Here is a 15,708-nt window from a genome sequence, read left to right on the forward strand (position 1 = left end):
AATGCCCCCCCCACTCCTCCACAGAATGACTGCTCCTAAGATGGAGGCCCCTTGTTTCAGACACAGCTACTCCACATTATCCCAAAGATGGGGAATATTGATTTGACAGACCTAAGACAAACAGAGCATAAAGGGATTCAAGAGCTCATCAAGTACTCAGAGGGCCAGGTAGCTTCTGGCTCTAGAACTGAACCTCAGAAATGTACTGAGGTTCTGCCCTGGAGCATTTGGGTCTTCCAAGAAACTCGCACAATAGACGTTTCTGCTGCTTTCTAAAGCAGAAAGTGGGGAATCTTTGTCCCTCCAAATGTTTGGAACATCACTGGCTATCACAGGCCATGCTGGGTGGGGCTGATGAGAATATTAAGGGTAAGACATTTAAAGACCAATGGATCCCTAGTTTTTAAAATATCTAATATAACATGTTCCCACCCATCCACCCCAAATTCTGATTCATGCAAATCTGGTATGCAAGGCAGCTAAAAGGAGAACATGAGGACAAAGTGAGTGGTAGCCTCTTACTCTGATTCCTCCAATTCGGTGCTCCCCTCGAAAGTCCCTCCCATTCTTCAGCCAGCGGATAGTTGGGTTGGGGCTGCCTGAGGCAGGACAGCGGAACTTGACCGTATTTCCTGCTGGGACAGCATACAACTTCTTATCCATTCGATGTGGATGTGTCCAGTAGGGTGCTAAAGAAGAAATGTTAAATTAAAGCACAGGGAATGTTCAAACCCTGAGGATAATGGCAGTTGCAAGGTGGCACCAAAAGAGAGTATAAAACTCCATTATGACACAGATCTCCCCACACCAACAGACCAAATGTGTTTGGATAATACTTCCCACCACCCCTATCAGTGGCATCACTAGGGTCGCTGTGACCTACTGCATTAACTCATGGTGTCACCCCGCACTTTGACCTCCTCCTATACACCATACAGAATTTTTAGCAATTTTTTGTACTGATGTTCCTCATAAATTGTAATTTCTGCATATCACTGAATGTAAAAGCAACAGTTGTGACATAAGCAACTAGCAAAATTAAATTTGTACCTTTGCATTACAATGTTATACACACAGCCTAAATGTATTTACATGTACATGGTATCATGTGGTTAAACTGCAAATATGGACTGGCTCCACTCACACCATCTCTTCCACTGAGCTCCAGCATTTAAAAGGATGCAGGCAAATGCCACAGGCGGTTTCTGCCAAAAGACAGATGTTTGGGGAGCAGTGATGCCACCTCCCCTTAGGGTGTCAGGTGGTGTGGCCTGCACCCCCCTAATGATGCCCTGATCTCTATCATGCATCTAATGGAAGGTAATGACAGTTATAATCCAGCATATTTGGAAAGTAGATGGTAGTGCAAAAACAGCAGTGGAAACTATGTAATTCCCTAGATGTCATTAAACTGCAACTCTCAGTAGTCACAGTTAATATAATGAATGATGAGGAATGCTGGGAGCTACAGTTCAGCAACATCTGGAGGGCCACATGAATCCCATCCTTGCATTAGAGCCCCCGAGGAGACCTTGGAGGGCCACATTCCACTACCAAAAAAAACCAAAAAAAAAAACCCCACCTTATTTCCCCCTCCCAAATACCCTTTAAAGCTTAAAGAAAATACCCATTTTCACCAAGTTTCTGCCTACTCAAGCCATTTTAGATCCAGGAGAGGACCTTTTTTATTTCAGTAGGAAGTGACTTGGGGATATCTTCTTGTTCACTTTCTTAAGACCTCTAAAATGGCCCAGGGGAAAAAAACATAAAGAAAATGCCCTCACATCTGCTAGAGACTTTTTGGGGGCAAAAAAAGTTCTAATTTATTTTTTACACTGGCACGGTACACACAGCGCTAAAGTGCCGTGTTGGTGCCGTATTAGGGTTAAGTGACTGCATGGTCCCTAACCCTTGTACAGCGTGGCACCGTAACAATGGAGGCACCCTGTATACATGGGTGCTGCCATTGTTACGTAAGCACCATGTGGCATCCGCACGTTGCCACGCGGTGCTTACATAGCCAGTGTACCAGTGACGCACCTGTTATGCCACCCTGCAGCTTTAAAAGAACCTGCTTTTTGCGGGTTCTTTTTCCTTCGCAGGGAAGCTGCGCGGTTTGGCAGCTGCGGCTTCCCTGCAGAGGGAAAAATGCTGCTGACATTCCGGACATCCAGGAAAGTATGTATCGGGCCACTGTTGGCCTTTACCCACTCCTGCAAGCATGAAGACATACTGCTTTTATAATCATTTTGCCAGAGAACATCAGGACCCTGGGAGAGAGCACTAAATTTAGGAGTCTTTCCAATCCAGCAGACCTCCTTGCTATTAATCTGAAGATAACTGCTGTCAACCACTTTTTGATCCCTCGGGAGTTTTGTGATGGCAGAGGCTGGAGGAAGCCATAAAGATATTTGTCCATTCTGAACAGCAGTAGCAAATAATTTTTGCTCACTGCATTCAACATTCAACCAGCATGCCATACTTAATGCAGAATGGCCAACGTAGGCATGACACTGACCTCGCCGGGTTTGTATGGGCTCCTCATTAGAATCGATGTGGGAACTGTCAACATCACTGTCTTCATCATCATCACCTGATGCCAAGGAATCTGAAACCACGATGGGTGCAAGATAATTCTTTATAAAGTTTCTTTCTCTTTCATCCCAATAAACACAAGGCATCAAACAAAGACCAGTAATCAAAGGAGCTAACAGCTACTAGAGTGAGTCAGCTTTCTTTTTTAGAGAAGGGGCTACAGCATAGCATTCAAAACACTATCAGGACAGACTGTGTGCAGAAGTGACTGGGAGAGAGGAAGAGGGGGAGAAGGAGGGAGTGTGGGTGCTATCTGCAAAGCAAGGTTCATGGCTTACAAGGGGATCTTCAAGTTACATCAATCCCTGATGTTTGAGGGGTCATTCAGACTTTTTTTAGCTGAATGATGAGAATAACCTCACTCACACATTCTGGGTTTGTTATTCACACTATGGGACTGCATCTATGAGCATCTCTAGGGATTTGATTTCTCACACGTGCCAGCACTCAAATAAACATGGAGTCAATGGTGCAAATGTATTCGAAATGAATTCAAGGCATGCAAAGTTTAATTTGAATTATCCTGGATCTATTCACATTGGGCATTCACACTGCCAATAATGTGAATCTTTTTTTAAAACTCAGGAGAAAAAACAATACTGATCATCCTGGGTTAAATGGGTTTTTGGCAGCTCCCCCCCCCAAAAAAAAAAATTAATTAGGTGCACTCAGGATGCATATGAACAGAGAATCAACATGGATTCATCCTGGATTATTTTCACCATCTGAATAGAGTCTCACAGGGCTCTGCAGGTGAGGCAATACATAGTGCAACCTATGCTGGTTAAGAGCTGCAGCTCAGCTGTAATGCACATGGCTCTGAAGACAGGAAATGCAAGGTTGGATCCCTGCCATCTTTCAATAGAGCTGGGGAGAAAGGCTCCTGTCTGAAGTTGTGGAGAGCCGCTGAGAAAGATGGGGCAGCAGCCTGGGGCAGCGGCTGAGAAAGATGGAGCAGCGGCCTGGCTCAGTACAAGGCATCTTCTTATGGTCCCTGCAACTACATTAGGCCACATCAAGTTGGACGTGCTCTGCAGAGACCATCCTCTGCTAGCCTCCTTCTCTTACCTACAACAGAGATGGTGAAGTTGCGTAGTGTTTCCCCAGTGCTCCGTGCACGGCATGAGTACAGCCCCGAATCCTCATAGGTTACTTCTGCAATCTCCAGCATGCTCTGGCGCATGTGGATACGTCCACTTGGAAAAAGCTGTTTAGTTTCTTTATACCATGAGATAACCAGGCTGTGACTGGTGCTGCAGTAGAGCTTGAGCAGACTCCCTGGGTCCAGAAGCAGATGCTCCTCCTCTGCCTCCATCATGTGGCTGTCAAACATCTCTGTCAAAGACAAATAACAGTACAGTCAGTTCACATGACATTTATCAATTCACTTGAGAAACCGTGCATCCAAATACCTATAACCCTTGGGGTATGGGATGGACAACAACACAAAGCAGGAATTCTGGGTGATATATTGGTGGTAGGTGAGTAGTTTGCCATGAGAAGCATGAATGATATTTGGTTTTCAGTAGGGTTGCCAGAGTGAAAACTGGTTCTATGGTTATTTGGAAGAGGGAATTTCAGCAGGTGTTGTTTGCTATCTGGTTGCAGGATAATTAACACCTGTTCAAATTCCTTCTTCTGCACAACCATGAATTCTCTCCAGTTTTCATTCTGGCATCAGTAGTTTTTGTAGGTTTTTAATCCTTCTGTACAGAGCTGGACTGTGACATTTTGTTTCCTGAACAAATTTCACCTTATCAAGAAGCAGAAGCAAGCCAGGGTGGCAGTTAACTTTTACTTTAATACTGGTAAAGGAATAACACTGTATCCAAGGGCAGAAGGGGCAGGCCCTGCAGCTGCTTCACTCTACCTAATGATGAGACCATACCTGCTCTGTCTGCTAAGCTGAGGGTAGGGGATTTTTTGGTACTTTGGGGTTAAAATTGTCCCCCAATATTGTTGCTTTAAAAAATGGTCTGGGATTTTAGTGACTGTAAAGTGGAGTTTCATTATCTGCATTTCCCAACCAGTGGCATACCTCATGCAAAAAGGGCAAAGACCAGTGTTTGTGTGTCTGAATGTTGCTGCTCCTCAGACATTCCCAGACATGTAGGAGTGGACTGATTTTTTTCAATTGTGACAAGAGAAGCACTTTCCTCAGTCTCTTCACTTTTGTTCTTTCTCATGTTCTTTCACAAAACTAAGCCACAGCACAGATGAATGTCAACTAAACTTAAGGCCTGCAGGTGGTGGAGGATGATGGTGGTGATGATGATGATGATTGCTAGAGCAGGTAGAGCCAGGAAGGAAATCCTGATTGGAATCTTGGCATTGAGAGAAATCACAGAACAGCAATTTGCTTTGGCATAAAAATGAGAAGGCCTTGTGTGTTTAGGAAAACATGCACACAGATTAGATTTGGTCTTTCATCCAGTTTAATGGAAAAATGGAAATTTGGGTGTAAAGGGGAGGCTTATAAAGTATTTTCTTTTCCAGGATAAAGTGTGAATACTTTTTGAATGCATATTTTAAAATAATATAGTTGCTTGGCTAATTCGCACTGCTGCAAATCTCTTAGTTCTAAATTTCAAAGGTTGAAACACAGTGATGACAGCACTGCTACTGCATTTGATTGAATTACTACAGAAACAATACCCTGCCAGAATCAAGTGTAAACTTCCAAATATGTCACTTCTTTTGTTCCTCGCCTTGATTCATATTCCCCCATCTTTTGAAATGTGAGTAACGAACTAACTCATGTTCAAATAGTCAAAACATATTCGCTCACATGCACACATACACAAAAATCAATGGATGAAAAAAGAGGAGAAAAACGTCAGGATGCTTGTTCCTGCAAACCTTTCATTTTCTGAGGTCCACAAAACTCCAGATAAAAATTCACAATAAATTAGACATTAGACCTACCCAATACTGATGCCAATTAGAAAAACAGAACTGTGACCTTTTGTGTCTAGGATGTATTTATTCATGGGGTGGAATGGAGCATGAATAAATAAATAGTAGAACTAATTCTCTTTTCCTAGAGTTACTGTCATTGTTGAAACCAGATCCAGTGCATATTTACTCAAATATAAACGAGTTCAGAAGGCCTTAGTTTCTTGTAAGTGTGCAAAGAATCATGCTGCACTTGCACATTTTTGCCAAAGACCCAGCATGAGCAGAATTCTACTTCTATTTTACATTTCTGGGTTTTGGGGACCAATTTTTAATACTTATGGAGGCGGGATATCCAATCTTGCTCCAGGTGTTTTTTACCAACTTTTTTTTTGGGGGGAGGGGGTTACTTTTTATGTGCGTGGGGATACTAGGGACTGTAGAAAGCTTGGGTGACGAAGAATTTCGGGACTGCCAAAAAGGAGTTGTGGACATATGAGACACACTGCCCACCTTTTCCATATTAGTCTGAGGTTGAATATTTTAAAATTAAGTGTTATTGCATCATTTGTGACATATTATGGAATATAATCTTCCACATGTAGTTCTTGTTGATGCATGCTTTCACGTTGATTTCAGTTCATAGTAACTGTAAAGCAAACCTTGTCACAGGAGGTGCATCCACACTGCAGAAATACAGTGGTGCCTTGGGTTACGAAAGTAATTCGTTCCGCGGCCGCTTTCGTAACCCGAAAAGCCTTCGTAAGCCGAATTGCCATAGGCGCTAATGGGGAAAAGCTGCGTTTCATGCGAAAAAGCGCCGAAAAGCACCAAAAATTTTCTTCGTAACCCGAAAAAACATTCGTAACCCGGAACAATGATTTCCAATGGGATTTTTTCGTATCCCGAAAATTTCGTAACCTGGGTATTTCGTATCCCGAGGTACCACTGTAATCCAATTTGACACCACTTTAACCATCATGGCTCAGTACTATGGAGTTCTGGGAAATGTAGTTTTGTGAAACATTTAGCCTTCTCTGTCAGAGAGCTTTGATCCCACAACAAACTACAGTTCCTAGAATTCCATAGGATGGAGCCATGGAAGTTAAAGCAATGTCAGTCTGGATGATTTCTACAGCCAGGGTTTTCTTGGCAAGATTTTTTCAGACGAATTTTGCCTTTTTCTTCCTTTGAGGCTGAGAGAGTGTGACTTGCCCAAAGTTACCCAGTGGTTTTCCAAGGCTGAGCAGAGATTTCAATCCTGTTCTCCAGTGCTCAAACCGTTAAACCACACTAGCTCTCTGTATTATTAGCCCTTAATTGCTTTATAAGGATATTTATGTTCTATCCTTTTTCTCTTAAAAAACAAAAACAAGCAAAACCATTTTTATTCTTTTCTGCATGATAATACTGAAGGCTACCTAGTGTACTTAAAGCCTATATCATAAATTTAGTTTTGTTTGCTACCATATTCATATTCACTGCTTTTCTGATTCCATTTTCCCAGCTGAGTGAAAGATATACTCAGTTACCTTAGGACACAAGAGTTTCCAGTACCAGCTCTAACACTCATAACAGGTTCAATATTGGGAAATACTGGGTTGGATCCAGAACTTACTCTTCTTGAAGTAAACTGACAGAAATGAATGGGGCTTATTTTAGTCACAGCTAATCTAACTCCAATTGATTTCATTGGCTCTACTCTAAGAATGATGAAGTCTGAAACCAGTCCATCATTTTAAGAAAACCAAACCCACTTTGATAAGCATACCAAACAGTAGTACCCCTTTCCACAATAAACTGTATACAATATATCTCTTAAACTGCAATCCTATGCATGCCTACTCAGAGTGAATTCAGTGGTACTTAGTCCCAGGTGTCTACTGAAATAAAGCCATCAAGTAATAAAGTTCAATTTGATACAAAAAAAAAAAAAGGAATACTGTACATATATTCCAGTTGTGCCTGAAGTTTCCTCCCTTCCCAGCTTCCACATTTCTAAAGCTGTTATAGTTTAGAGAGAACTATGGCTCTCTCTTCTTCCACCACCAGTTCCAAATAAAAGAAAACACTCCATTTTCTGGCTATTTTCACAGGCAGCAACTGGGATAGACCCAGGGGATGAATTTTTCGGTTACGCTGGAAACATTTTCTCCTCAGGTCTTGGCACTTGGCAACAGGGAACAGCCTGGCGTACAAACTGGTGATCATGCACATGTTAGACTAATTCAAGACAGGAACATCATCATGAGGGCTTATCATTAGACCTGATGTTTACTTAGGGAGGGAGGGCTTGCATTGTTGTCCATCACAGTTTTCTACATCGAATGGAATTTCTAAGTTAACAGCGAGGAATCATTAACCAGAGGGACTGCTGGTTGGAGGGAATGTGCAGTCACAGTTCCGCCAACCCTTGCCCTCCCTCCTTTTCCTGATCCTCTGAACCCTGTTCATCTCTGCCTTTGTCCTTTGCTCCTTGCTTTGCCTCTGGTTCTGTGGCGCAATGATGTCATCAAAGGCCTTCTCTCACCAGTCCTGGACAGGAGAAAGGATCCCTGTGGACCCTGAAGCATGACTTCTCAGATCTCCCTCCCCCTCCTCCCCACACACCTCTCTGTGGGGGCCCTAGATTGAGTGGTCACTCTCTCCCTCTCTGCCCAAAGTGACTGTTTTGACAGATTCCAAAATGAACATGTCAGGAAGCCCGTGACCACCACCACCACCCCTCCTCCCTGCTGCCATTGTCCCAGCCCCACTGCTCCTTTTCCCGTGCTCTTCCTTGCCCCGCCATACAATAGGGGCCCCCTCTCCTTTCAACAAATAGCTCTGTTATTAGCTCAGCCTCTGCCTCCCCAGTTTGGGGGGAAGGAGGGGGGCTGGAGAGGCAGTAAGCTAAGAAGCCCCCATCACTGCGCCCAGGGAGAGGGGACCAGATGTCCTCCTAACCGCAAAGGAGGATGAGGCACTGCAAAGTGGAAGATATTTGAGGGAAATGGAGGACGATACAACATAAAAGCTAAAAACAGAAATATCAATCCATGTGTCTTCAGCATGCTCAAAGTGGAGGACATTTGGGGATTCCTCCTGGACAGAAGGCTGAAATGAAGGGCATGTCCTGGAAAAAAGAAAATAGAGGACATTACAAAATAAAAGCTAAAATGCTCATATAAATATAAACCCATGCTTCTTAGCCATTCTCAAAAGGGAGGACATTATGGAATTCCTCCAAGGCTGAAATGGAGGATGTGTCCAGAAAAAGGAGGACAGCGGGTGACCCTATGTGTAGCTGTGGGGCAAAAACCCCTCAGGAGAGCCTTGGGTTGCTGCCACAGCAACACTGCCCTTGATTCTCTCCCCACCCAACCACCCCCTTTCCATTGAGCTCCATTCCTCCTCCTGGTGTCTCTCACGCTCAGCTCTTCCTCAGCATACAGGCCTCCCCCAGCTTCTCCCCTCCATCCATGGCATGAGTGGGAGTGAGAGGTTTCACACTCAGTTGACTCCACCACTTCCCGCCTCCCTGTTTGTCTAACCTGGATTTGAACTATAATTGCTTTGGTGACCCATCCTCCTCCTCTACCACTAGCACCATCAGCTTCACTTGTGGGAGCCCTACCACCTCCCTTCAAGTCAGCTCAGTTGTAAGACAGCTCCATGCTTTCCTACACCCAAGCTTGGCTGGTGCCAGACAATCCAGCCTGATGAATTCTTCAGGACCAAGACAGAGGCCCCCATCTGCACTGCAGAAATAATGCAGTTTGACACCACTTCGACTGCCATGGCTCAGTGCTATGGAATCATGGCATTTGTAATTTGTTGTGGCACCAGAGCTCTCTGTCAGAGAAGACTAAATATCTCACAAAACTAGAAATCCCAGGATTCAGTAGCACTAAGCCATGGGTGTTAAAAGTGGTGTCAAACTGCATTGTTTCTGCAGTGCAAATGTAGCAAGATATCTAGAAGCTAGCTTGTCTTTTAGGAATCACAAAAGTTATGGGGGGGGGGGGGCATTACAGCTCTCAGAAGCCTTCTGCCAGCATGCCTTTGGCTTCAGACAGGAAACTGCCAAAGAGGCCATTACCATTAGAATGGAGTTGCTGGCAGAGAGGCTCTTTTTTGGCTCTGGATGCTCTCCCCTGTTCACCCTCAATCTCCACCCATGGAAGACAACTTTCTAGAAACCATGTGGGGAGCAGAAAAATCAAAATCATTCTTCCTCCCACCCCAACGTCCATGGTTGACCCAAGAGATTTTGCTGCTTGAGGCAGAACACGGTGCCCCATTCTCCAGCCATGGAACATAATTCCCTCAAATGGCTCCTGAGGCAAGTTACTCTGGCTCCTGAAGCAAAACAAAACCCCACAAAGATCTCTCCTTGAGAGTAAAAGTACAATGAGAATTGAATTAATTAGCCATTTGCTTCCCTTTCATGATATTTAGCAGTATGAGAAATTGGCCAGATGGTGTATAACAGGGATTTTTTAAAAGGCGGAAGAATCTATTCCCAATTTAGTTGTACTTCTGTGTAATGTAGTGAGACTGAGAAAAATTGAATCAGCTATGGATGTCTCCTTCACAAATGCTGCTAGCTTGATGGTCAATATGCTTGCCAGCATTTAGTCTTGATTCTAAGAACCTGTACAAGGATGGATATTACCAAATTACCAACCTAGACAGCTTCAAGAAAGCTGTCAAGACAGATCTCTTCCGGCAGGCCTTCCCAAAATAAACTACTAGGCCATGTAATGTTTTAACTCTTAGCTCTTGTCTTAATTTTATATGAACTTTTAGATGTGACCAAGTTTTATTTTTGTATGTATTTTGACACTTGGATTTTCTAATCTCTATTTTGCAATTTAAAATGTAATGATTCCCCCACATAATGACTCTGCCCACCGTTATTGTTTTAACTGTTTTATGTATTACGTATGTAGTTTTAATCCTAAATTTTTAAATTCTTTTTTAAGGAGGGAATACTTTGTATATATTGATTTATCATTTTTAACATTGTAAGCCACTTTGATTGTTTTAACAAAAAGCAAGGTACAAATAAGTTTTATTTATTATTTATTTATATGTTCCTTATAGCTGAAACACTTTAAATCACTGCCAGTATCTCAGTGGCTTCAGTCTGAGAAAATCAAGTTAAGTGAATGCGAAGAAAGTCTCCACCTTTGGGAAAGCATATGAATCTTGTCCGAAGGGGAGCCTCACTAGCCAAGAAGCAGCTGTTTCCTGAGTGGCATTTCTGAAGTTGGAAAAGACTATTCAGATGCCACAGTTTGCTACAGGTGAAACACCAACTTGCCAAAATTGTCATCCTTTCTCTATCCTTGGTCCAATTTACACTAAATGATTTCTAGATTAAAGGTACCAAATCCCATCTGATCTCGGAAGCTAAGCAAGTTAGTACTTGGTTGGTACTTGGATGGGAGACTGCCAAAGAAATACCAGGTGCTGTAGCCTTTATTCCTGAGAACAGAACCGGCAAAACCACCTCTGAGAATTCCTTGCTTAAGAATATTCCATGAAATTCATGGAGTCACCATAAGTCAACAGACAACTTGAAGACACATATACACACATTAAAGAGATCCTTCCAAATACTGAGCGAGACCTGTGGTATTCAGTTACCATGAGGACAGTAAAAAACCCAGTTCTCTTGCCTGAAAACATCCTAATCTCTGGGCTGTGTGAAGCATCTCCAGCCAAACTATCAGCTTGTAATATATTCTGACAAGCAGAATCAATGCTGTGTAAATATCTAAAGCCTTCCACAAGGAATAAATCTCTAAGCACTGGTGCATCCCATGTCAGCAGACTCAGCAAAACTCCAAGCAGAGGCCTATGTCCAAAGTTAATCATAATTAGTGCAGATCAACTAAATCAAAGGGACTTTGGTAAATAGTCATTACTTATGTGTGTTTCATTGATTCAGTGGCTCTGTTCTTAGTGGGACTGACATTTTGGATTTAGGCCATAGTTTGTAAACAATTCAGCAACCCTTCTGACATTCAGTCAGACTTTTCTTTTTAATTTTCAGCCACCAACAATGTTCAAGGAACCTTTGTCTTCAAGATACTTGATTAAAAAATACACATCTGAAGCCCTCTGTAGTGGTCCAGAACTTCAGCCTCACTCCCTAACAGTTTCTCTTAAGCATGCAATGCTTGGACAGAGTGACTTCTAGAACTATGACTCCCAGAATCTCCTTGCCAGCATGACCACTGGCTAAAAGATTCTAGGAGTCATAGCTCAAAAAAGGAACTTTTCCAGTCTGTTATGCACAGTGCTTCCCCAAAGGAGATTACAGAGAGCAAGCTATATGCCAATTACAGCATACATATATCCTCTTGTTTAGTTGATTCAAACAGATCACCACTTGGAGAGGTGATGACAGTGAATTACAATGATTAGGGAGATGTGATATCAGAGCAGGGGCACAGAGGCAGCTGGTTGGCACAAATCACAAATATCCCATCTGTTCAGTGGATGGGCCAATCAGGGAAGAAATGTCTTTTCTCAGGCATGAGTGATGGTGCCAAGCACCTGGCATGTCAATGTGACCCTCACTCTGCCAAGGAATCCTGGAAGTACAAAACTACAGAAAAGTATCAGCAACCCTGGCAAATTATTTTACTGAGTGGGGCCAAGCATAAAACAACAGATCATTTGGGTCATATAATACATGCAAAATCTCAGATGCCAAAGTTTGCATTTATAACAAGGTCCAGTGTTTCTTATTTTTGCACATTTTCTGGCTCCACAGCAATGGCTCCATAAACAGAGCTATTGCAGATGCTTCACTAAAGTCACACTATACTCCTTTCACACAAGGTGCCCACTTGGCTGAAACATACTTAGTTCCATTCTGCAGTACTGCTCTAGGTTGTTTAATTCAAATTTTTATCAGCAAAATTAAGTGATGAATGAGACAGTCAAGAAAGAAACTGAAAACCAGATCCAAGTAGGGGAACTTCAGATCCAACTTAAGTTCCCCTAACAGACAGGGAGAAATTAGGCTTGATCAACCTCTTGCTCACAGACTGGTTACTTCAGCCAATGTTTCTGGCAGAGATGTCTGAAAGAAATCTGTATGTGGAGGAAATCTGCATTTAATTATTGTTAACCTGTGTAATAGCTTCTGTTTGACTCGGGGGCTATATATTGAAAACCAGGAGTACTTGGTGATCTACTACAAATCTTCTACTATTCTGCCAGCAGATCCCAAGCTACCTTATGCTACACTGCATGTGATATCCCTTCTGCCAGCACAAGCACTGCCTCCAAGTGTGTACTTTCCACTCAAAAGCCATCATCACCATATTGCTTGTGTACTCTGCACCCAAGAGACTGAGAAGGGAAAAAGCAGACAGCATTACTATGAACAGTTCTTTGATTCTGTACTGATGGCAGCCGTATACACATCATTATATGGCAAAATGTGCTGTTCACATGCATGAGATATCATTGCATTATCACAGAGCTGGGAATCTTGTGGCCTCCAGGAATTGCTGGACTGCAACTCCTTGCATGCTGCACCACTGACTAGGGCTTCTGGCACTTATATGTCCTTTCTATGATTCCCACCCCACATTAGCAGGTAAGAACAGAATTGGCTTACAAGACACCAAAGCACTACCGCAGCAATGTCACTGTTCAGATGTTGCTGAACTACTGCTCCCCTCATCCCTCACCATTGGCTATGCTAATTAAGGTGGATGGGAGCTGCACTCCAAGAACACTGGGGAGACCACATTTTTCTCAGCTTTTCCTAAGGGGTATAATATGGCTCTGTAATATTGTCATAAGAAGTGCCATAAATTTCATCCAGCCCCTACAATGCTGAAAAAGAGGCTCCACAAACTGAGAAGTCATAGACCCTTGCTATCTGGCCTCCTAGCCTTTCGAGCCAAGCACACTGCTAACCTGGCTTTCCCACAACTTACTGTCCTCCAGATGTGTTGGACTACAATGGGATGGTTGGAATTGTCATCCAACCATCTGGTGGACACCAGGCTATGAAAGGCTGGCCATCCTGCCTCCCCCAACAACAAAGCCTTCTCTCCTCTTGACTCTCACCCGGTTCTGTGGTTCCTCCCATGGAAGCAGCTGCTGGCCAAGCGCATGTGGTCACCACCACTGCCAGGAGCCTCAGAAGGCCACACAGTGGGGCTGTCATCCTGCTGCTTCTTCTTGACTCCCAGTAGGACCGTAACACCCTGGAGCAAAGAGAGGAAAGAGATGGTCATGCCTTTGCACTCTGGGTTTTTCCCTCTTGACACATGATGAACCCCATTTTCTATATCCATACCCACCTACAACTCCCAGTGATCCCAGTCGGCAGGGGTGCAGGAGAGCATAAGAAGAGCCTATTTATTGGGTCCTGTAGCCACTATAGGAAGGAAAGGGCCATCAGGGGTTTTGAATTTAGGATAGAATTGCTAATCAATCCCAGGTACTGTGTGACAGCCCAAGAAGAAGAGAAAGGTTCTGCCCATGGTCTGAGAAAGGCTAATAGGGAAGCAAATTTGCTTCTCGAGAAGCACATGATCTGCAGTCCTTGAGGTTTTACCACTCTCTTTTTGAGAACCGCTTGGACGCCTCTGGAGGCTGAAGATTCATTCCAAGCTCTAGACCAGCACTTCTCAACCTGTGGTCCTCCTCCAAGGATTAGCCTCCCTGGGAGTCCAACGCCTTTAGAGGAACACATTTTGGGAACCAATGTTCTAAAACAGTGGTTCTCAAAGTGGCGCTCCTGGGAGTGGTGCCAATCCCTGAGCCATGGGCTGCCAGCCCCTGGAGAGTTCCCAGGAAAGAAAGAAACCATGGGCAACCTTATGATGCTAGTCCCTGGCATAATGGGGGAAATAACTGCTGGCGCCTCAGGTTGAAAAGCCTGAGAATGACTGCTCTAGCCCATTAGGCCTCAGGTCCCTCAAACGAGCTTAAAGGGGGCTCTAACCCCACTGGGTGACCTTGGGCAAGAGGTCACACTCTCTCAGCCTCAGGGGGTGGCAATGGCGAACCTCCTCTGAACAAATCTTGCCAAGAAAACCCCAGGATAGGATTGCCTTAGGGTGGTCATAAGTGGGGAACCACTTGGAGGCACGCAACAAACAAACAAACAACCCTTGGCTCACAGGATGGCCTTTGGGAACCCTCCCTGTCTAAATCCACCCCAAAGTGGGAGAGGATCAGGGCTGCCCTTCAGCTTCCGCACCCATCTCTTTGGGTGGCAATCTCTGGGGGTGCCCCAGGGCAGTCCCGAAAGAGGAGAGGGAGAAAAGGGGGTTCGCCCGGGGGATGGGGGGGGGGCCTCGCCGGGGGCTCGTCCAAGGGGGCCTCCGGGGGAAAGGAGGTGGGAAGACAGCGCCGGGATCGGAGGGGGAGAAGGCCTGGCTGGCTGCCTCCACACGGGGGAAATAACCCGGTTTGACAACTGTGGCTCCATGCGCCGGAGTTCTGGGGTTTGCAATTACAAATTACAATTACAAACCGCAGAATTCCAGCGCATGGAGCCATGGAGGCGAAAGCGGTGTCAAACCGGGTTATTTCCCCTCGTGTGGATGCTCCAGAAGCGGAGGGGAAGAAAGCCCTCTTCCCGCCCAGAGGCAGCTTAATCTTTAACCCCGGGGGCTCCAGAAAGCCCAGAGAAGCGAAGGCTCGGGCAGGGCTGCAGCCTTTGCTCCCAGTCCCTCCGGGGTCGCCCTTGGCCCGGCAACGCCTGGCTGGCTGGCAGGGAGGGAGGGAGGGGTCCACAGAGCCAGCCCCGGGGCCCGGGGGGGGGGGCCAGGGAAGAAGCAGCAGCCCCCCTCACCTGCTCCTGCTCCTGCTCAGCCCCGATGGGTCCCGCCAACTCCGCCCGGCAGCGGCTCCATCCTGCTTGGGCTCCAAAGAAGGGATGCTCCTCCAAGGCTCCCGGGGACCAAAGGCAAAGAAATCCCGACGAAATGGGGAGAAGCAAGGAAGGCGAAGGCGAAGGGCAGCCCTGGGAAGAGGTTCCCAGCCGGGATCGGGCTGCTGGCAGCGAAGGGAAAGAGAGAGGGAGCCGGGCCCGTCCCTCGGCGGCGGCGGCGCCTCCTGTGTCCTTCCCGACGGGGCTGCAGGCGCGGGGTCTTTGTAGCCCAAGCTCTCGGGTTACAAGCCCAGCCCGGCCCCTGGCAGCCAAGAAGGGGCCGGAAAGAGAGAGGCAGGCCATGGCCAGAGAGGGGCGGG

The 15,708-nt window shown here is 45.2% G+C and overlaps 1 protein-coding gene across 2 annotated transcripts in view; it reads right to left on the reverse strand.

Moving 5' to 3' along the window:
- The window catches only part of FGFR4 (fibroblast growth factor receptor 4), a 29,100-nt gene extending 13,658 nt beyond the window's left edge, over positions 1 to 15,442 (reverse strand). Inside the window, exons 1-5 of one of the 2 annotated variants that reach the window (XM_042451810.1) lie at positions 15,311 to 15,442; positions 13,573 to 13,712; positions 3,664 to 3,930; positions 2,519 to 2,608; positions 523 to 689 (exon numbers count right to left, since the gene is read on the reverse strand). In XM_042451810.1, coding sequence (XP_042307744.1) covers positions 523 to 689; positions 2,519 to 2,608; positions 3,664 to 3,930; positions 13,573 to 13,672 — 624 coding nt within the window. In that variant the 5' untranslated portion in view covers positions 13,673 to 13,712; positions 15,311 to 15,442. Of the gene's footprint in view, positions 1 to 522; positions 690 to 2,518; positions 2,609 to 3,663; positions 3,931 to 4,633; positions 6,200 to 13,572; positions 13,713 to 15,310 lie in introns of those variants that run through there. The other variant, XM_042451811.1, reaches the window with a different exon arrangement.
- Positions 15,443 to 15,708: the final 266 nt, after the last annotated feature.

The sequence above is a fragment of the Sceloporus undulatus genome, chromosome 2 (assembly GCF_019175285.1).
Source record: "Sceloporus undulatus isolate JIND9_A2432 ecotype Alabama chromosome 2, SceUnd_v1.1, whole genome shotgun sequence".
Taxonomy (NCBI): Eukaryota; Metazoa; Chordata; class Lepidosauria; order Squamata; family Phrynosomatidae; genus Sceloporus; species Sceloporus undulatus.